This window comes from Nymphalis io, chromosome 6, assembly GCF_905147045.1.
Source record: "Nymphalis io chromosome 6, ilAglIoxx1.1, whole genome shotgun sequence".
Lineage (NCBI taxonomy): Eukaryota > Metazoa > Arthropoda > Insecta > Lepidoptera > Nymphalidae > Nymphalis > Nymphalis io.
Genome location: NC_065893.1, coordinates 7444718 through 7468010, shown reverse-complemented (window position 1 = coordinate 7468010; position 23293 = coordinate 7444718). Strand labels below are relative to the sequence as shown.

Sequence of the window (23293 nt, the reverse complement as noted above, 5' to 3'; positions counted from 1 at the left end):
AAGAACCTTTGTTATCATGAATAAAATCATTTTATTGTTGTGAATTATATTCGAAAAACCAGCGAAAAGGCCGAGAAACGATCCTTATATCATATCGAAGGTTATACAATGGTGCATTGTCGTATTATTGCATGTTAAAGCGATAGCAAGAAGAAAATTTCCGGCGTGTGTTTTCACGCGTAATTACGACGGTTTTGTTCCTAAATATAGTTTCTCATGTGATGTTTATTTATGCCATAGTACAACGGAACCTTATATTGCATTAAAATCCTGAAGATAATAGGATTTTGTAGTTTTTATCATTAATAACCTATAATTATTTATCATGTAAGTGCCTGCGTCAGCTAAAAAAATGTCCCGATTTTCGATAAAAAATCTCAACTCGTCGACAATGTAATCAAATAAATACGGAGTCCAATAATAGCCTAAAGTGCTCCATTATATATAATTAAGTATGTTATTTTAATTTATTCGTTCTCCTATTTATAATTTCCTAATGACAACATTGTTTAACATTCTTCATGAATTTATAATATTAGTAAATTCCGAGTCAAAAGGTTATCATAGAAATATATGTGGCAACCATTTTTTATTAATGATTTAATTGAGTGATTTACATTTCAATATTTGAGGATAATGCTAATCCAGTACCATATATAGATGCTGAAGTACTATTGATAACGGAAACAAAAACAAACAATGCAACGGTTTTTGGGTGTAGTTGGAAAACAAAAATATTTTAATTAGAAAAATGTATAATAAATATTAAAAAGTAAACTTTAATGACCTCATTTTGTTTTAATTAAATCCTGAAAATTATTTATCTCTCAAAACAGGGGATGCTTTGGCTACAACTATGGCAACATTATACGCACACATTGACAATCTATCTCTGTCTCAATCGCGGTTTCACGGCTCCTTGGTCTATTTGTTTCTTTGTCTATGCATAATATATATATATATATATATATATATATATATATATATATATATATATCCTCTTTTTGAGGAGAAGGTTTAAACTTATTAAAAGAAAACAATTATTTTCACTACTTATAGGTAAAATGGTGTTGTTAATTACGAAACAAAGATATTATTATTGTTTAGATGGAATTGAAACGGATAGATTGAAACAATCTAGGATAATATTTTAGACGTTGCCTTTTCCGAAATCACCTAACGTTTTTGATGCTAACAAAAAAATCAGACTAGATTCGTCCAAGAGACTTGTAAGTATTGATACTGTACTAATGATTGATAGGTACCTGAATTTGTAGATATAATAATCTTATTCATATTATTTAGTAATTTATAAACTTTTTAGAGTAAACTTTTTATGAATTAAAAAAAAACCTCTCATATAAACATATTTAATTGAATTAATGCTTAAGTTAATAAATTCTAAATATAGAAAAAAAACTTTATATATTTTATTTGCAATTTAACTTAGCCTGTAATTTATATATATTTTGTTACACTATTTTAATATAATCAACAAGAAAATGTTTTTCTTAATATGTAATGTTGGCTTCCTAATTAATAAAAACCGATATGAGGGCAACGTAACAGACATGTCAAATATTCTCATTATTTTACAGCCGAGTCGTAATATTAACTCGTAACAGATATATTCGAACCAAACTTTCATAGGATTTTACAGGGAGGAAGCAGTTATATAAATGATAAAAAGGAGTATATATATATATATATATATATATATATATATATTATATTTTATATATATTATATATATAGATAAAAAAGAGCTAGGTATATGTTTGAATTAATTTAAAATTAAAAAATTTGAATTATGAGATTTGACAGCGAGAATACTTCAACGTCCGAGCGCAGATCTACGCTCCGGCATACTACGGGTAAAAAATTGGGAGTGCAGATCTGCGCTCCGGCTTACGAAGGATTAATGCACAATTTTTACTATAGAATTGATGAATTATAGAGATTAACGAATTATTGCAACTGGTATTTATTAAAGTACAATGCTATTGGTATAGGATTTTTAAACAATTACACATATAAGTACTAAAGATGTTTTATATATCTAAAATAAGCTTAAAAATTTCTCAATGAAGAACATAGTTTTATTTTTATCACAGTTTATCATTTTACAATTCAGCTTAAGAAATGGCAAAGTTGATGTCTAATATCATTAAAATTAAAACATATAATACTACTATATACATCTTAAAAATTAATTTAAAATAAAAATAGCAACAATAGATCTACTATAAAATAAAACGACCATAGAGTACCCTGCTCTACAGAAAACAAGAAACTTTTACACAATATTTTATAGCTACTATAAAACATTACATGGTATTAAAATAATGATTTCATTTTAAAATTACCACAACATTATCAATGTAGCAAAGAAAATGTATAGGTTTATTCTTAAAATGCTACCATCATTATTACCCTTTTTTCTACGGGTTGGTCCAACATTAGCTTCATCAGGATCATCAATCTCGTTGTAATTAAAGTAATTATTATCAACATTATAAAACACAACTCGATCGCCGATCGGTTGTATAGGTCGGAAGTTATGCCTAATTTTTCCATTCGCAGAACGCAACTCCCTGAATGCTTCTATCTGTAATTTTTTTAATAATTTGAAATTAAATTAAATCACAAATTATTTATTAAACTAAATATTATAATATTATTTGTATTGTTGCTTTCTTTAAATTATTTACAATTAAATGAATAAATCTCACCACAACATATAAAACAATAACAATTCAAAACTTTTAATCATAATAATAATACTCGCCTGGTCATGTGCCAATCTGATTGGTTGTTCAAAATCAAGCCATATGACCACTTCAGAGCAAGGCGGAGTGGTCAAGGAACCTCGATAAGTGAAATACCGCCGCAGGTCTAAAGGTAAAATGTTGAGGAATGAGAATGGCTCACTCATCACAATACTCGTGTGAGGCTCCGTCACGTTACCCAAAGCAGAGGTTATATCATCATAAGCCGGGTGCTTGTGGCGATCCAACTATCAACAAAAATTTAAAACCATCACAATTACAATTTTAAAATATACGAATAATACGAACGGTTGTGTGTGTTGTGAGTATTCGGTTCTTCATCACGCTTTATCACATGTATACAAATAAATAAAATTGAAGTTTCTGTCTGTGATTTCAAAATAACTGCTTCTTTAAAAATTAATATGACCATTTGCGAGTTACCAAAACCAAAACAACACTTATATCATAAATACGAAAGGTCGTGTCGAGTTTTGATTATATGTTACTTCTTCAAAGATAGTGTGATAAAGCTATCACAGATAAAATATAACATAATTAACATATTTTGCCTTCTTATGATTTTTGATTATGTCCGGGTGAACCAATAGTTTCTAATAAAAACTAATAACTTCGTGCTAAGACGTTCGACGCATCATTAATCTATGTACTTACAATGATAAATTCATTCAAATTTCTATTTTAATGCCATGTTTAATCACTCAGAGAAAACATAAGTGTATTTGTGAAGTGCAAATATTTTTACTAGCATAAACACTTTAGTATGTAGGTACTCCAACTGCTAATAAAGACATTTAAACGAACAGTCATACCTATTCGAGTAATTCAGAAATCTATCAATTTTGCATTCATCAATTTGAAATTGATTAATATTTATAAACGACGTATTTTAAATTTAAAAAATCTGTATCATGGCATTTTGTCATCTTTGGTTATAACTTATCCTCGTAGCACACTACTACTACTATTTTATAGTATATTCTGTCATTGTAACGTATAAAAGAAATGACAATTATGACGAGTAGAAACTATGTAATATTACTGTAGATATCTAGAATAACATGATAATTAAATGAAAAAAATATCGTGTACATTATGTCACCAGCGTAAAAATTAAAAATTAAAAGTCGTTTTTAAAACGTATCTCGTTTTGTAAAAAACGTAACTTCATTCTGAAAAATGCAACAAATAAATTCAAACTATAATATTTTTAGAAATCACCTCATAAAAGAATGCGAGTACTGCGAGGCCGTCTGAATACTTGATCGCTTGTTTCACGGATTTATATTCTTCTTTGTAAAACACCATATGCAATTCCATTGGAAAACTGAAAAGCATAGAATTTGTTTTTATCAAGATTTATGTGTGAGAATTTGATAGTGTAAATAAAGTTGTTATATTCGCTGTTTCTTTTTTAAGACAAAATTATAAAATAATTTATAAATTACGCTATAGCGTAAACAAAAGATTTTTAAAAATTCTACAAAGAACGTCGTGATATCGAAATCCAATTACTGTGTGATGTATTTTAAAAATAGTTTTATTAGTAACAGACGCATTTAACAAACGGTGACATATTTAACAAACGGTAGTTAATTTTTAACAAAAGTTGCTTTTTATTTAAAAATGAGAGCCATTATAGTGAAAATGCAAACCTTCGATGGTTAATTTTGTCCTCTGAACCGAAAGTGTCGTTGTCTCCCCAATGAAAATGCATCTGACTAAACACGTAGGCACCGTCTAGAGGGCCTCCGCTAACTCGTGGATGAGGCTCATTTTCAACTTCGATTAAAACTGAAAAGATATATAAGTTACCTATAAATTTTAATATATCCAAATCAGAAAAAAAACATTTGTTTATTCTAGTTATAACTAACCAGCTTTCGCCAGCGGATTTGCACATATCAGGTTTAAGGTATAAAAAAGGGGCAAAAAAAGCCTATGTCCTTCCTTGGAGTTCAAACTTGCTACATATCAAATTTGATTCAGTTTAGCCTTGAAAGCGTAACAGACAGACAGAGTTACTTTCTCATATATATAATGTATTTTTTTAAAGAATAGGAACGCGGACGAGCATATGGGCCACCTGATGGTAAGTGGTCACCAACGCCCATAGACATTGGCATTGTAAGAAATGTTAACCATCGCTTACATGCCCAATGCGCCACCAACCTTGGGAACTAAGATGTTATGTCCCTTGTGCCTTTAATTATACTGGCTCACTCACCCTTCAAACCTGAACACAACAATACCAAGTACTGCTATTTACGGTAGAATATCTGATGAGTGGGTGGTACTTACCAAGACGAGCTTGCAAAAAGCTCTACCACCAGTATATTAGTACAGATTTCACGAGGGACCAGCTGAATTATATTTTAAAAACCTATAATTATGCGATATATTCGTATTGTAAATATTAATTGCTTATTGAGTGAATATGGTTGTAGGAACGTGATAAAAATATCAGTAATTTCTTTTTTTAAATTTAATTTTAAAAAGCAAATTTCTTAAATCATTAGTCTTAATTTTTAACACAAAATCTGATTTTAAAATAAATATATGTATTTTTTTTACCTGTGTGTCCATTGTTTGAGATGTGTACGTCATCTATGGAATCATCGAAGCCGACGAACGCGATGTCCGGTAACGCAACTTGCTTAACCCGAAGCACATTTATATTAATTGGACTCTGGTGTTTACCTCTACATTCCTGGTACCTATCTCCCCAGTACGTTGGACCTAAAATATTTAAATTTGTCGTTTTAATCAATTCTGTATAAAAGCCATCACGTTTTATCGTGCTTCTACCATTTTATTCTTCAAAATTTTACAGGTTTATTTATTAAAAATAAGTTAGTATAACACACCTATAACTCCATCATAGCCAAAGTCCTCGCATGCGTGCTCGGGTACTGTAATTAAAAAGGTTTGGTTTTAAACCGTTGAGGTAGCTACAAAGTACAATACTAAAACTATTTTCTACTGTACTAAGTACAATGTGACTGCAACTTAGTTATAAACGCATTAAACTATTGCAAACTTTTCTTAGAAAGTCTAACAGACGCTGTGCAAAGAATAAAATAAGAGGCGCAGTCTCTCTGCCTATTGATTGAATGATGGATTGATACATACAAAGTTATGCAAAATTCCGCCTTCTGAAATTGGCCTTCATAGGCTGCCCGAACTACCCTATTTAGATATTTGCAACTGACACAAAGATATAGAGAAGATGTGGGCTTATAGGCATTATTAATATACCTATTATAAATTCTCAACATAAACAAAAGTTATATCCTAAATTTTCTTATTTTTTATATCAGGAATAAATATCAACACAACGCTGATTATATTATTTTTCCATTTAACTTGCTCTAGAATAGTAAAAATCGAATTTCATAAATGTTGTCCTTATTGAAATTTTTATAAAATCGATAAAGTTTCTACCCAATGTATGTATGTATCTCATGCGAGCGTAATAAATATTAAGTTAGGAACCTGACCTCTCTAAGAAATATTTCTCGATATCGCTCCGATGAGCATGACCAATAACAAACAAGAGACTAAAAAGCAAAATCAAAATGACCTGTGCCCATATTACTCAACTAGATATATTACGATAGTAGTAAGCTAATGAGAAGATGACTGTAATTTGTGAAATTATAGATTACGTACTCAGCTAACCAAGTCGACTATCACCAGTTTATACCGGACTATTCCTTAAACTGAAGTATATTGGTTGAATGAACGAACTAATTACCTCTTGAAATTATAATCTAACGTAAGTAGTATTTTTACTTAATAAAATTTCGATTCGATCTGTGATTGACATTTACCAACTCACAATCATCATTGTACTATTATCTTGCAGAATTTACCACTCTTTGAATCGCATGTAATTTAGTTAAGTATGTCGTGTTCCTTTGTACTTGACTAACACCGGAAAATTCCCCCTTGTATTACGCAACTATATATAATAGAAAACGTGTTTTATATTCATATGACGTATCGTTACAGATAAAATTATTAAATATGTATACTTGATTGACACATTTTGTGAATGTTGATTTTGAAAATGTTGCTTGAGTGATAACATATTTTTGTTTATAGATTACTTATTCATATAAGTTATAATTCGTTACTTCAAAATATAATTTTATACAAAAACATTTTTGTTCATTTTTATTAAAAAACGCGTAAATTTAATTATGTGAATGTTAAATGTTAAAACTTAATATTATATTGAATTATTGAAAAACATTGCTTTGAAAAAATTTTCCAAATGCAATTTGTGCTTAAAATATTAATTTAGTGTATTAAGAAAAAAATGTAGAAGCTGTGCTTCGCGGGCGCGGGCGATAATCTAAATCTAAATAGGGCGTTTTCTCATCGAATTTTACTTTTGTAGCCTTGATTGTTGTCTTTTATCGCGTATCCTGTCATTAAAATAACCAATTTTTCCAACTAAACCTTTTTCTACCTTGATGTTATAGAAATTATTTCTTGTAGTTCCGAAGTATTTTATTCGAATAAGACACCTATAGATACATATTTACTTTTACAACACTTTATTAGTATTTTTTATAGATTATCTGCAAACAATAACTATACGTAAATAGGTAAACTTTTTTTTCGCTGGAAAAACGCGTTACGCACGGGAACAGTAGGGGTATGTAGGGCTTGCCGGTGTCCAAGGCGCCAAGTGCGCTCCGAACATCGGAATACCGTTATTACCGTCTTAACGTGGAGCGCCACGGGATCGCTTTCGCATGATACCGTGACCCCCATATCGAACTTACCTAACCTACTGGAGGTATGTATATCTTGCATAACTATCTAACGTTCCTTGTGTACATCTTTTCTACGTTTTTATTGTTGTATGGTATGATGACTTCGATATTTTCATGTGCTTAATTTGTGTTTATAATTCATATGGTGATCGGCGGCAAAGGAAAACACCGTGACGAAATCCACATGTATCAAATTAAAATCTGTTAAATGTCACATACCCGCATTGAAGTAGCGTGGAGGAACGAGCACCTTGTCTTAAAAAAAGGTTGGGAGACCTTAGCACAACAGTGGAAAACATTACCAGGCTGGTACTTCACTTTTGCTTTCATGTAGGTACAATTCTACATGTAACACTTCTATTTGTAATGAGAAGCTTGAAACAAAATGCCAGAATCTAGCGTTTTGTAATGTACTGTCACCTTGAGCCGATATTTCAAGGCATAAATTTTTTATTAAGTTTAGTTTTTCTTTTACACGGTGTAGTACTAGTTTTATAGTAAAACGAGTATCGATATCTATCTATGAGTTTGATAAAGAAATCTTATTTAAGAATACAACAATTGTAAGGCTTTAATAAAACAATTCTCTTAAGTACCTGCTTTATTTTACTATAAAATTTATTAACTAATAAATTTATATCACATACATATATCACAAATCCTTTTGCTTTATCCATCCATGCATGCCGTGTTAAAATAAATGAAATATGATGTTTATTTTAATTAAAGTCAAAGTCAAAAGTCAAAGTCAAAGGTAAAAATGTAGGAACTCTCAATTATTGTTTTAATATTTACATACTAAACAAAAAGTATTGTCGATTTTAAAGTTTAATAGCTTGAAAAAGTGAGGCAATGTTGAAATATTGTGCCATACCGCTCTAACGAAGCGTATCAAGTTCATTGATAAAAATAATAAGAGTAATTTAATTTTACATTGACCTTCTCTTCTTGCCAACGACCGCGTAACAATTTGGTACATACCTAAACAAAATATTATTATTGGAGCAAAGCAATTACTTTAACATACGTCAAATTTGCTTTAAATGAGGGCTTTATTTAGTATATTAAATTTTTGTATAAAATGTAAACATACTATCCATTATCAAACGACTATTATTTAGCATGTATGGGTTTTATTTATATGTGAAAAATCTATTTTCGCACCCTGGGAGTAAAACAAACTCGTATGTTGTGACCGCAAATGGCCTGACACTCTCTTACCCCGTCATCATCGTCATCGTCTCCGCTGCCGCTCTCTAATCACTTGTGTGTTCGTAGCGCGTATACAATATACTTTGCTATATATTAACTTTTGTAACGAAATTCTGTGTGTTTATATATTTTACTACTAAATAATTTAATTAATACTTCAATTTGAAATGGTCGTCCCGTGACGGCCGCTTTTTTATGTATTGTTATTATATACACTCAAAAAGTTAATTGAAAATTTACCTAAATAGTTGATATAGTATTGCTTATTTAGTTATTGAATTTTATAATGTTTGTTAACGTTATTTATACAAATTGATAGCAATTAGCAGTAGAGTGTTGTGTAAAATTTTGGTGATTTTCCGTCATATGAACTACCAATGCAAATGCAAATAAAAAAATTATAAAAATATGCTTGAATATATTACAATTGCTATTTAAATTTCTAACAGCGATATTACATATCCTTATACTTCTCTCCTTTTTTGAGGAGAAGGATTGGAGCTTATTCCACTACGCTGCTCCAATGCGGGTTGGTGGAATACACAAGTGGCAGAATTTCAGTGAAATTAGACATGCAGGTTTCCTCACGATGTTTTCCTTCACCGACGAACACGACACATGAAAATTCATTGGTGCTTGCCCGGGTTTGAACCCAGGATTATCAATTAAGATTCATGCGTCCTAACCACTGGGCCATCTCGGCTATTACTTTTTCAATCAAAGTAATAGCCGAGATGGCCCAGTGGTTTATTTATTATTATAGTTTATTTATTATTTTTTACATAGAATAGATAGGCGGATGGGCACCTGATGAAAATTGGCCACCACCGTCCAAATATTAATATATAATCATTCCATAAATAGTAATCATTCCTTACATCGCCAATACGCCACCAACCTTGGACACTTCAATGTTAGGTCACTCGTGCTTGTAGTTATACTCTCTCTTCAAACCGGAACATATCAATATAAGTATTGCTGTTTGATGGTATAATATCTGATGACACCTACCACGACGAGTTTACACAAAGTCTTACCAAGTAAACGTAAAACATTAATAATTTACTATGAGGACACATTTACCTGCCACGATATTCTACACAAATGCTTTTTATTGATTAACGTAAATATCATTATGAATTACAAGTTTTGCTTATTTCAAATATTATTACAATTCTTAATTTATATAATAGTTGATGTTAGTCATCGAAATATATTTCTCGACATAATATTTACTTAAATTTTAAGTAGATACAACTCAAATACAATAGCCTCGAAGGTTGTTACTCGTAGTAATCGATTTGATTTGAAGTGGGTCCCATGAAATTAATGAGAAAACAAATTACTTAATAATCGCAAAGACCTTAATTCGGAAGTGAGGTTCATTTTGAACAATCTCTGAACAACACAATAGCATTTGTCGTACTTATTGTCCACTTTACCATGACCGTATAATTTATGTATCAAGATTTACAACACAGCATATAACTATTATTATACTCTTGACTCCTTAGAAGCTTTTAACATTGTTTTAATTGCTAGTTAGCACGAAAATATTAGTGACTCAGCTATATTACATAATAGTTTATACTTTCACATATTATACCGTGTAACAGAAACGACCCTGATAACATAAAACTGTTAATTTGTTCTCGAATAGTCAGTAACTAGAAGTTACAAAGTTTTTGATATCATACAAATGTTATATTAATGTTTTTTTCAAGCTATGCAGCAAATGCGGAATGAAATCCACTTGTATTTTTATAGAATAGGAAGGCGGACGAGCATATGGGCCACCTGATGGTAAGTGGTCACCAACGCTCTTAGACATTGGCATTGTAAGAAATGTCAACCATCGCTTACATATCCAATGCGCCACCAACCTTGGGAACTAAGATTTTATGTCCCTTGTGCCTGTAATTACACTGGCTCACTCACCCTTCAAACCGGAACACAACAATATCAAGTATTGCTGTTTTGCGGTAGAATATCTGATGAGTGGGTGGTACCTACCCAGACGAGCTTGCACAAAGCCCTACCACCAGTAATTCGATGTAATTGTTGAATGATTAAAGTCGTGATTATGTAATAGGATTGGGTAGATTCTCTAGTTACAGGACATCGCTCAGTGAAGGTAAATATTGTAATGTTTCTTTCTACAAACTTATTTGTAGAAAGAAAAATCGAAACTTAACTGTAACCGGGCGAAGTCGGTACGGATAGCTTGTTTAATCATAATTATTATAGTAACTAACACTAGTTAGGTATCTATAAAAATTCCTACCTTGAAATGGAAATTGTTACAGATATCCATCGTAAACAATCTCTTTATATTGTTACCTACTTAATTTTTAATTCAAATTATTTTTACAATGAATGTTTGAGCTTTGACAACTTGCGGCTTTACCTGTAGATGAGAAATACGATAAAATACGATACTGTGTCAGGATATTTGATTTTACTTTCAAAAGAAGGATCTTTTCAATTTAAAATCAGTAATGACACTAAGAGAAAAATCAGTGTTTAACCCATAAAATAATTAAGGCTGTTAATGTTTTAAATGATTGAAAGGGTTTTATTTAGGTTATGTTTACCTAGATACATAGTATTACTTCATTTATTTCCAAAAAAATCAAAAAGTAGGAAATATAATTATGTACTTACCTATTTTATAATTATAATCTGATCATGTTGTTTTTATTTATTAATGCTAAGTACTAATATCACCAATTACCTTCAATAATAATTTGCTTCTTATAAAGACATAACAAGTACCTATAGTTATTAAAATAATATTCTTAGCTGCGGTGTTTGATGTATAGTTATATTATGTAATTATTTATATCGGGAAAAAAGGCCGCACTGAATAAAATAACAATAGCACGTGCTGTGAAACATACTCGCTGCACAATTCATTATTCACGTCATAATGCGAGCGGTCTGCCTCGATAACGATTTCTCATGAAAATAGTTTCATAAAGTGAATTATATGTACTATATATATATGAATGTAAAAGTATCTCTAGATATAAAATAGTAGCTTACAAACTTAGACTAGGTATTTAAAAATGTGTTTAAATATTATATAAGTTATAAACGTAGGTACGTTTCTTAAATTTTCAACTCATTCACTTCATAAGTTTTACGGAAAGATGGAGTACTTATTAAGATATAATCAAGTAGTGACATCATAACGATATTAATTGTACAAATGTAGGTACGTCAAATAAAACGTGTGTAACTTGCTAAAAGTGGACATTTTATGTAGCTTTTCATTCTTTTAAATTTATTATAAATTAACTTGTTGATAACGAAATTTTTATATATGAACAAAAGAAAATAATATATATGATGAAAATAATATATAATATATAAGCGTAAAAACGAATTTATATATAACACATGAATTCTCTAATCAATTTGTTTACTTGTATAAAGTAACATTATTAAAAGCAAAGGAAGTAATTTTTTTGTTGCCGTTATTAAACTGAATTAGCGATATATGAAGTCTTTGTTAGTACTTATGTTATAATAATGGATAAATGCATTGTTGAGATCAGATAACGTTTCACGAATAGCGCGCTGTTTTAATTGTATGTGGATACTGATTAATTTTCTTGTTTCATATTTAAATAACAAAATAGAAAATATGGTGAATATAATATATACATGTACAAAGTACGTTTTCTCATTGTTTTAATAAAGCATGGCATATACAAAGGTTTTTCCAAAATATGATGAGAAGTTTGCTCATTAAACCAATTAAAATGATGTAGCGCCTTACTGCCAAAAATAGATTCACATTCTCGTGTTTTAAACCATATTTGAACGCAATCAGAAGATATTGCAAGTAAACCATGCTTTCCTTTATGCCCGCGGCCTCGCCCGAGTAGATTTTATTTATTATAGTTTACTAATTTACTACTACTTTCTAATGTACTTTTTATAAGTGGATTTAACCAGTTCTTAAATCTTATCATAATTGTTTAAACGAACGACTTATAAAGACAAAATAATTTTAGCCTATCATACATCTTAGACGACTTACAAAGTAGGCAGCCATTCACACGCTGGTAAGGCTTTGTGCAACCTCTCTGGGTCTGATATTCTACTACTAAACAGCAATACTTAGTATTGTTGCGTTACGGTTTGAAGGACCTTAGTTCCCAAGGTTGGTAGCGCATTGGCGACGTACAGATTGGTTAATATTTCTTACATCGCATGTCTATTGGGGGTGGTTACCACTTTTTTTTTTTTTTTTTTTTTTTTTTTTTTTTTTTTTTTTTTTTTTTTTTTTTTTTTTTTTTTTTTATAAACTTATAATCATCAAAAAAGAATCAGATCCTGAATTTTGTATTATTATTTTCGCAATCAAAATATATTCATGTTACTTTGCCACTGCAGAATCAATAAGAATACTAAATTGAGTTAAATCCGCTAATAACTGTCGTATCTGTAGGATAGTATAAACAACTATAAAGATAAGATTCGTTCATTGATGTTTAAAGTGCGATCGATTTAATGTGTCGCTAGAGCGTGCTATACAAACTAAGAGTAGAGCACGTCTTGCAAGCTTATATTTACTTATACAAGCTTATAATTACTAAGTCATAAACTAGGCATTATATACTTTTAAATACTTAACACTATTATCGGTTGCTATATATATCCGTTTAAACAAATTGACGATAAAAAAATAATATTTTCCCATACTATGGTTAATAGGTAAGTACTATGTCTGGTTTGCGATGGTTCATTGAATAGACGTGTATCGTAACCGAAGATAGCAGGTTTCATTTCGGGCAAGCACCACTGAAATTTGATGTGCATAACGTTTTTATGTTTCACTTCGTGGTCGAGCTGACCACCTTTATTTGCTTCCACCAACCAGCATCGTGGTGCAAAAGCTTTCCTTGAATATTAATTTTGGCCCGTCTGGGTGGGTACCACCCACTCATCAGATATTCTGCCGCTAAGCAGCAATACTTTCTTATTTCGGATATTATTTCTTACATTGCAAATGTCTCTGGGCGGTGGTGACCACTTACCATCAGGTGTCCCATTTGCTCGTCCGCCTGCCTATAACATAAAATAATAATAATAAACCTTCTTAAAGTAGAGAAGGCGTTTGCTTAGCAGTGGGACATTTATAGGGTGTATACTTTACTTTTACTAGTTAAACTTTCGCTTATGAACTGAAGGTAAAAGTTGAATTAATAAAAAATCTACGTTCTTATAGTAACAGCCTGTGAATGTCCCACTGCTGGGCTAAAGCCTCCTTTCCTTTTTTGAGGATAAGGTTTGGAGCCACCACGCTGCTCCAATGCGGGTTAGTCATCGGTTATGTTTCACGCGTTCTAACCATTGGCACCACCGAGATGGACCAGTGGTAAAACAATAAATACATAACAAGTAGAACAAAATTTTGCTAAGATATTTGTTTAATACATTTGAAATATTGTACTGCTTTGTATATAATAGTAGAGTGAGCGATCACGCTTCTGGTGCATGATAACGACAAATTGCTCAGCTTACAAGTTATCACAAAGTTTTTCTACTATCCAAATTATCATCGTGTGCAATTTTTTTGTTGACCATTATAATTTTTATGTTATTAATTTCCCGAGTTCGCTTTTATCTTAACATAAATATTAATATTTTATTATGGTCCACATTATACAGATTAGTTACATAATATAAAACACGCTCTTGGTTCAATTCCAAATGTTGTTAGAATCAAACAAAGCATCCGTACCAAGCCAAGAATTTCTATCAAACGTAACGAATAAATCTATTTAAGAAAAAAAAGTTTCTAGTAATTCATAAACTTTACTGTTTAGTACATAATATTTTACAATACGGTACATTAATACTTTATCATGTTTATTTACTAACAGGGTTAATCTATTATTAACAAATGTTTAGTAAACGTGGAAATAATTAATGAGAAATTTGAATAATTTATTATTTTTCATCTTTTTCCTGACATTGAAGTAAATATACTTTGTGTTATTTATACAGAAAATTAATAATAATTATAATTTTTAAAATTATTATTTGTGAAACTGTAAGAATTAACATATACAGTCTAATTTTGACTAGATACTAAATAATTTAATTTGTCTCCTATAATTGCTGAATCGTTACTTAAGAATATGTGTTCGTATCTGAGCATTCAAATATTGACCGTGGATATAAATGGCATGATACATGGGCCAAGAAATTGTAGTAGGTACGTATTAATGACACAAGAAACAAACATACGCTTGTTATCTGTGGTAATCATTCTGTTGTGGGACAATGGGTCTCGCTTTTAAAACAGGATCCTAGGAAAACGCTTCAAACATTTTTAATGAAATACCTTTTCATCGTTTATGTATTATACATATGTTATTAGAAGCGATCGCCACCAGGCCGTTAAAAGTAATTAATTATTATTTAAAAAAAAAAAGAAATAATCCCTCTGAGTTTATAAAGCCGGTTCTCTTCAGGTCTGAGGGATTTCTTCTTGGACATATGTGTTTTTTTTTTATAGAATAGGAAGGTGGACGAGCATATGGGCCACCTGATGGTAAGTGGTCACCAAACGCCCTTAGACATTGGCATTGTAAGAAATGTCAACCATCGCTTATAGCCAATGCGCCACCAACCTTGGGAACTAAGATTTTATGTCCCTTGTGCCTGTAATTACACTGGCTCACTCACCCTTCAAACCGGAACACAACAATATCAAGTATTGCTGTTTTGCGGTAGAATATCTGATGAGTGGGTGGTACCTACCCAGACGAGCTTGCACAAAGCCCTACCACCAGTAGATTATGTATGACCTTGTGTTTGCGTATGACCTATCGTGGGTTGAATACCTAAATATATTAGAAAATAAATTAGTTTTTAGGTCTACATGAATAAATTCGTTTGAAATAAAGGTTTTATATTCTATATAAATAATTAGTGGACGTTGAACGTAAATTTTAAAATTGATATACCTACCTACAGTTATAGTGAGACTCATAACTGGAACTGGAAAAAATGCCTTTTGTTTGAAGAGTGAGACTTTTCTTTGTTAGTCTTAAAGTTATTTTTTACAATATCCGTTATAATTAGCATATACTAACGACTAACGCAATAATCATTATACGATTTTTTTAAAGGAGAGATCATTGACATATATTTTTTAAATAAAAGCTTTGGAGTTTTTCGTTAACAACAACTTAACTATTTTTACCTACTCAGTCGAGCCTGCTAAATTGAATCTGCTTCTAATGTTTCCTAGCTAATTGTTCAACGGATTCGTTTATTATTTTTTGTTGGTAAGTGATTTCCCAAAATGTGATGAAAATTGTAAAGAGCCGCGACTCAAGAGTTATATCGTCCGTCCGCTACAACTATTTTTTTTGTACTAGTTTCTACTATTATTTTATGCATCTATGGCAGCATTAGAAGCGAAAATCTAAAAGATCTAAAGAATTTTTATGCAATTAAAATTAATTTGATAGATTAAAAATAATAACAATAAAAACATAAAGATGTATTGATAAATAAATGTATTCATAAAGGTATTGATGTCCTCCTGATCGATTCCGGCGACCATTGTCAAGGGACTAGCGAACAGTGACATCATATTATAGTGCACAAGTTGCTGCGCAAATACAATCGCACTCTCTATTCCGTGACAGTGACGTGACATAATTTGATGGAACAGCAACCAATGGACCCATGGACCAGCAAAACAAATGTTCTGATGGAACACGACCGGAAAGATTTTAGGCGCAGACAGGCTTTATGTGCTTTCCGAGCCACTTTCACTGCCACTGCCAACTTCCAAACTAAGAATTTATTGATAGAAAACCTCTTTATCTTTATATTTGTATCCTAGGCTTCTGGATTTGCATACTTAAAACTATCTTAAATAATATATCTTATATAAGTTAGCTTTCAGTAGTATACAATAAAAATGACTCAACGATTCCTAAAATTTCCACTTCAAATGTAAAACTGAAATGTTTCTATCAATTGTGTGCATAACACTTGAAATCCATATTTCCTTTACAATAAAGACAGTGATAAAAAATCACCATTTGAAATCGCGAAGAACGTATCATTATTATTATCTTTTTAATTACAAAATTTAATTATTAAGACGCCTGTTAACCATAAATTGCTATGAAATATATACCCTAAATAAATTTTAAGTCGAGTAATAAAAAAACCACGGTTACAAACTCAATTAGTACGTCATTGGCATGTCAAAAGATATTGTTATATTTATTGAATTTTATAATTCACAAATTGTACAAAATACTTTACAGACAAAATTAAGCAGATATGTATAAAACTCATGTTAAATTTATATGCATTTTTCATTTACGATTCTAAAAGATGCTAAAACGACATACTCTAAGCTACGGCTGAGCCAGTTGAATAAAATCTACTTTTAGTTGTACCTCTCCACTTACTAGAGTGAAAGTGGCTCAGTTTGTATCTGTAATAAAGATTAAAGTGGCTTATTGTTGCATCAGCGATCTTAGACCTAGATATCTTGTTTTAGTAATAGTCACTATAGATAAATTACTTTAAGATAAAACGCTTGGTTGTGACATTTCCTATAAATTACTTGAATTATTTGAATATAACAAACATTAGAAACTTTACTAATCTGATTTCGGAAATTAGAAAGTTAAATATTTTTTTACCTATAGCTGCGCAATAAATACATAATCCAGAGTAAGGACTGGAAAGGGTTTGTATCTATTAATATTTTCAACAATATTAAAAATATTATAGTCTTTGAAATGTACTTAAATATGTGTATGAAAAGTAGGTAAGTACTAACAAAGTTATAAACAGTTTTATTTAGAATTGTCCTTATTAATAAGAACAGAAATAACAGGAATGCATTGCAATATTGTTCCTCAAACATTTTTGCTAACAAAATGGAATTATTTTTGAAGCTGCGTTAAAGGAAAATTTAAACGCACCATAATACCAAGTTTAGCTCAGTCATTAATTTTTTGACGCATATTTGGAAAGACAATTAAACATAGATTTTTTTTTCGCTTTAAAGATTTAAAGAATTAGATCGATAATATTTGTTTATAAATAATCAAACTACCTGGGTAAAAATAAAGTAGTTTTTTTTTTATTTTCGTTTTTTTAAAAAACACTTTAAAAGCTAATATTATCTACATCAAAACAAATTTGAGCTAAATTGTCCAAGCGGTTTTCGAGATACACGAAATAAGTTTATATTTATTCAAAAATTGCTCATTTAATATAAAAAATAATATATATGGTATAAAGTCACTAAGTGTTATTTCGCGTGTAAATTCTCAATAGAAATTAGAAAATAAAACGCCTCACGAAAAAACAAAAAAAAAAATAGCTCCGGCTCTACTATGGCCAACAAAATTAAGAAAAACTACGAACCTAACGTAAAATATTTCTTTTGTTATTATTGTTAGAAAATTTAATTTTATGCTGATTCAAGGACAATGGTCGGTGCGTAACTTTTTATGAAAGGAGATGATTAGTAAATTATATTTTAAATATTAAGAAATGAAGTTTCTTTAATTTCAAGTCAAATTGTTGTAGTTAAAAATATTCAACATAACATCTAATAAATATGACTCCAAATATTTATTTAGAAGTTAATTTATTATCTCATTAGTTTTACATACTACTGATTTATTTATTTATTAATACAAAAGTGCATCCAATCCTACGTAAATTTTATACATTTTACATTAAAGATTATGATAACAACTACTTAAAAATGCAACATTAAAAATAATAACTTTTACTGTTTAATTCTAAAGATCGCAAAACTAAACAATTTCTGTAAAAAAAACTTCATTCAGACATATATAATTTATATTCTTTGTTTATCATATTTAATAGATATTTACATATATATGAATTTTATTTATGCTAACAAAACAATTGATAAACAATTGTAGCTATTTCAAATAAAAATATTTTTTACAATAAAAGGCGCAATGGTGATCTATTTAAATTAAATATTAATATATATTTTTTAATTTTAACATACCTTGGAAAAGCGCAAGACCGGCAATAATTATTATTAAAACCCACATAACGGCACTTTCACACATTTTTTTATGTTAAACAATATGATGCACAATAATTGATTTATATTGTTTATTTATGAAACGTATTTCGCATAAAACATATTACCCGGTAAAGAGACAACACTCTACTACGTGACCAGACAACTGTGTGTGACGAACGATGTCCCTGCTTTATAACCGCCCTGTCTTTATACAGACGACAGATGTTATTGACGCAAAATTTTCCGAAAAGAACATTCAATTTTTTTTTTACAGTAAAATGGGTTAAAGTTGAGAAAGAAAGATGTACACATGCCTTTCGACTATGTCTTCGAAGATTTTTTTTATATAATATGATATATTTTTTCATATTTAACCTGTATTATTGTGCTTATACTTTTATTTTGATTTAAAATAGATAATAAGTAATAAAGATATAATAAGTATACTTAATTTACAAATACATTGTAACGTCATTGGTTTCTAAGATCACTTAGTCCTCCTCCTTCTCCTACTATCCTAAGAAGTAAGTAAGAACTTATACTTATATACTTCTCCGACTACTTACTTATCCAAACCCAATTAAAATTCAGATATAGATATAGATTAGACGTATTCAGCGATCACTTCTGTGCATCGTTATTTGTAATACTGTACAAATTACATTTCTTTAGGCACTAAATTTTGTACGCTGCTAAACCTAAAACGTTAGATCTCTTGAGGATCTATAAATAAACTAGCTCAATCCTTTCGGAAGTGATCGGAACACAATACAAGGTATTGTTACAGTAAAATATTCAAAGACCATGATACTTACTTAGAAGGACCTGTATACTTTTTTTAAATGTAAAGATTAAGATATTTATAACAATTGGTGTATTATACATTTTCAATTATTTATTGGTACACCTATATTAAACATCACTGCCTTATTTTTTTGGTAGTCATTAAGTGGTTTGTACACTGGTGTACATCATGCGGTCTCGGGTTTGTGTCTCGGGTCGGGCCGATAAAAACTCATTGGTCCTTTTTCTCCAGAAATTAGTATCGCCCTCGAGTTAGCAAGTTCGCATTGTTACACTCCATCGCACTTGAATTCCTTCCGGTCGTGTCGGGTTGTCCCTTCCAACTGACTGAGAAAATATTTTATACCTGTGGTTAACCACAATAGTGCACTATAATATGTTCTGCGAAGTCAGTTAGTTAACTTCCGCTGCGATTGGTCGTCGTGGCAGAAATCGGACAAGAGGTCATTTTCATAAATGAGCAAGTTGTATAACATATAATATTTAAAAAGCATTTTTATTTCGTGAAGTAAGAGATTATCAAAATCAACATAATTAAAATATATTTAGTAGGTGCTTTAGGTACTTTACAAGTACTTCTGAACTGTCATGTTGTTAGACTAAATTGAATCTAAGGCTGGACTGAATCGAAATGTAGATTGTAACAGGAGTAACCGACAAGAATCTCAGTAACAATTCAAATTTATAACATCATCTGTGGTAATTAACGAATACGAATACTACTAACTCCACGTTTTTTAATAGTATGGAGGTTGAGGGGATGTGGAAAATGCAGGTGTTTAGTGCTGGTAATATAAAAATATCTGAGGAATATTAGTATAGAAACGTATCTCAGAATGGATGAGGAATATTGAGTAAGAATTATTGTTTTATTATATAAATTATTTATCCGATAGTCAATATAACCAATCAACTGAAATGTAATATTTATAAAAAATATATACAAGAACGAAGTTTAAAAGAAAAAACTTAACTTCAAGTTTAATGCTTTCAGAAAATAGGAATTTATTTCGTAGTGATCCTCAGCCTTGCTTTTAACCTATAAATCACGTATCTTAATGATAATTTGTTCTGATATTCTATGTAAGGCCTCGCCTCTACCCTGAAATTACTTTTCCTCTTCAATAGAATAATTATATAAACAAACATTTCTTCATTTCTCTACTGTAATGGCATTCATATTTTCCTAAGCTAATTTCATTATAGCATCCATACTCATTGTAATGTTTTTTTGCGACGTAAATTTTCATTTTCCTCTATAACATTTACTAAAACTAATTTGAAGAAAAATAATAATAGACTAAATAACATGTTGCTTGAGTAGAGACGATATGAGTTAGGGATTATGGTCCTGGTGCATAAGGAAAGAATCGGGCCCTCATTCTCTCTTTTCGCGTAGCTTAAACTTATATTGGCCTTCAAAATTATAGATAGGAACAAGAATAGGAAACAATGAGTTCAACTTATTCCTAGTAGGCTAAATCCATACGTCGTCTCTATCAGGGGTAGAATCTATATGTGTTAAATAGAAGAAAATGGGAATAAATAAACAACGACGCTCATGACAATACAGATTATTTATTATAAAGATGAGATTAATAAAAAGAAAAAAGCGATTTTGGAAATTTGGAGTACTTACTGAGATTTTCCTATATTGCTTGTCAATGTATAATAAAGATTGCAGGAAGCTCAACAAAAAAACCATTAAACATTTTGTTTGGTAATGATGCGGTAGAGAGTAAAGTTTGTCGGTAATCATATACTAATACTCTTATAAAATAAATATTAATTCATAATAAGATAATGTCCTCCAGACGGGGCCACGGGGGCCACGGGGGCCAATCTCAAGAGAGATTAACCAATTACTCAGGAGATATTATAGTGCACAAGTGGGTGCGCAAGTGTACTGTCTATTCCCTAACTCTCATAATCCGATGGGACTCTCACAATCCGACATGACCGGAAAGAGTTCAGGCGCAGGACCAACGGCTTTACGTGCTTTTCGAGGCACTGGAGTGTACACACTTCCAACTTCCAGACTCCGGGCTGCTACTGAGAATTTTCTGACAGAAAAACCCAATAACATTTTATTGGCCAAACCCAGGACTCATCCAAACTACCAAATAACTGAAATAACGATAAAAACCACACATGCTTATCGAGGACTCTTCATGTGTTTTTAGCACATGCGCCAAGATCCTCCTGACTTAAATCAGGAAACTACTGATCTTAAATCAGGAGTTCTGTAATTGTTGATGCTCATTTAAAAACATAAGAAAAAGAAATAAAAATCTTGTGAGCAGGCTCGCGCCTGCTTTCTTTTTTTCTTTTATGCTCATATGTTTTCAAAGCTGAGGTTAGAGGGCCCCCTGAGCTCCGGGGCTCTGGTGCACTGCACCTGGCCCTACGATAGCTACGCCACTGCATGTTGAAACATTTTATTCGATGGTTAAGTTGCACATTTCAGCCACTGGGCTATCTCGGTTCTTATTATTTATCTTTACATTATCACTAATGGGATGTCAATTCATTTAACAATTCTCGCACTGTTAAAATATATTAATATTTTCCTTCAAACGAGGCGTGAAGAGGCATCTTGCGAGCCGGCAAGGCGAAGGCGGCTAGTGCAGAACGTTTTTCCCGTCTGTACTGGCCGTCGTCGCGTTTGGACTCTACTACCACTTACCATCAGGTAGAGTAGAGTCATTTGCCCTCCCGGCAAATAAAAAAAAATATTACTGTAGATAGTTTAGGTATATTCAGAAACTCTGATACGCATATATGAGGTTACCAATTAATATAGTAAAAAAATTAATAAGTATAATAAAATAAAATGATAATGATTAATATTATAAAATAGCATATGTGGAAGATGTGCGTCTTCAAAGCCAAAAAGAATAATAATAATATTTTATTTATTTCTTCAGAAAAAGTTTACAAATTAACATATAACATTTAAATATCAGCTAAATAATGTGAAAACTGGTGCTTGCAATAGGTAAACTGTTCTATAAGACACCAGGCCTCCACTTCCGTTTATATGAACAAAAAACAAAAATAAATGTACCCGTAACCCGTAACAGCCTGTGAATGTCCCACTGCTGGGCTAAAGGCCTCCTCTCCTCTTTTTGAGGAGAAGGTTTGGAGCTTATTCCACCACGCTGCTCCAATGCGGGTTGGTAGAATTCACATGTGGCAGAATTTCAGTGAAATTAGACACATGCAGGTTTCCTCACGATGTTTTCCTTCACCGTAAAGCACGAGATGAATTATAATCACAAATTAAGCACATGAAAATTCAGTGGTGCTTGCCCGGGTTTGAACCCACGATCATCGGTTAAGATTCACGCGTTCTTACCACAGGGCCATCTCGGCTTCCCATGAAAAAATAAATGTGTAAAGTGAGAAGTAAGAAAAAATATAAAATGGAACAAATATGATGTCAATGCTTATGTGAGCATGAGTACGTGTGTGCGGACGCGCGCGCGCGTGTGTGTGTGTGTGTGTGTGTGTGTGTGTGTGTGTGTGTGTGTGTGTGTGTGTGTGTGTGTGTGTGTTGCATTTAATTCAATTTTAAGAGTGTAAATAAACTATTTATATTCGTGTCATTTAGTTCCAACAGGTACTTAAAG

General features: G+C 31.1%; 1 protein-coding gene across 1 annotated transcript; it reads right to left on the bottom strand.

Moving 5' to 3' along the window:
* Positions 1–2092: 2092 nt before the first annotated feature.
* Positions 2093–19049, bottom strand: LOC126768991 (putative carbonic anhydrase 3). Its single transcript, XM_050487522.1, has 7 exons — positions 18837–19049; positions 5657–5701; positions 5364–5528; positions 4445–4583; positions 4011–4116; positions 2789–3016; positions 2093–2608 (listed from the first exon to the last, which is right to left on the bottom strand). The coding sequence occupies exons 1-7, from the start codon at positions 18898–18900 to the stop codon at positions 2363–2365; spliced, it is 993 nt and encodes a 330-aa protein (XP_050343479.1). The 5' UTR covers positions 18901–19049; the 3' UTR covers positions 2093–2362.
* Between the last annotated feature and the right edge of the window lie 4244 nt (positions 19050–23293).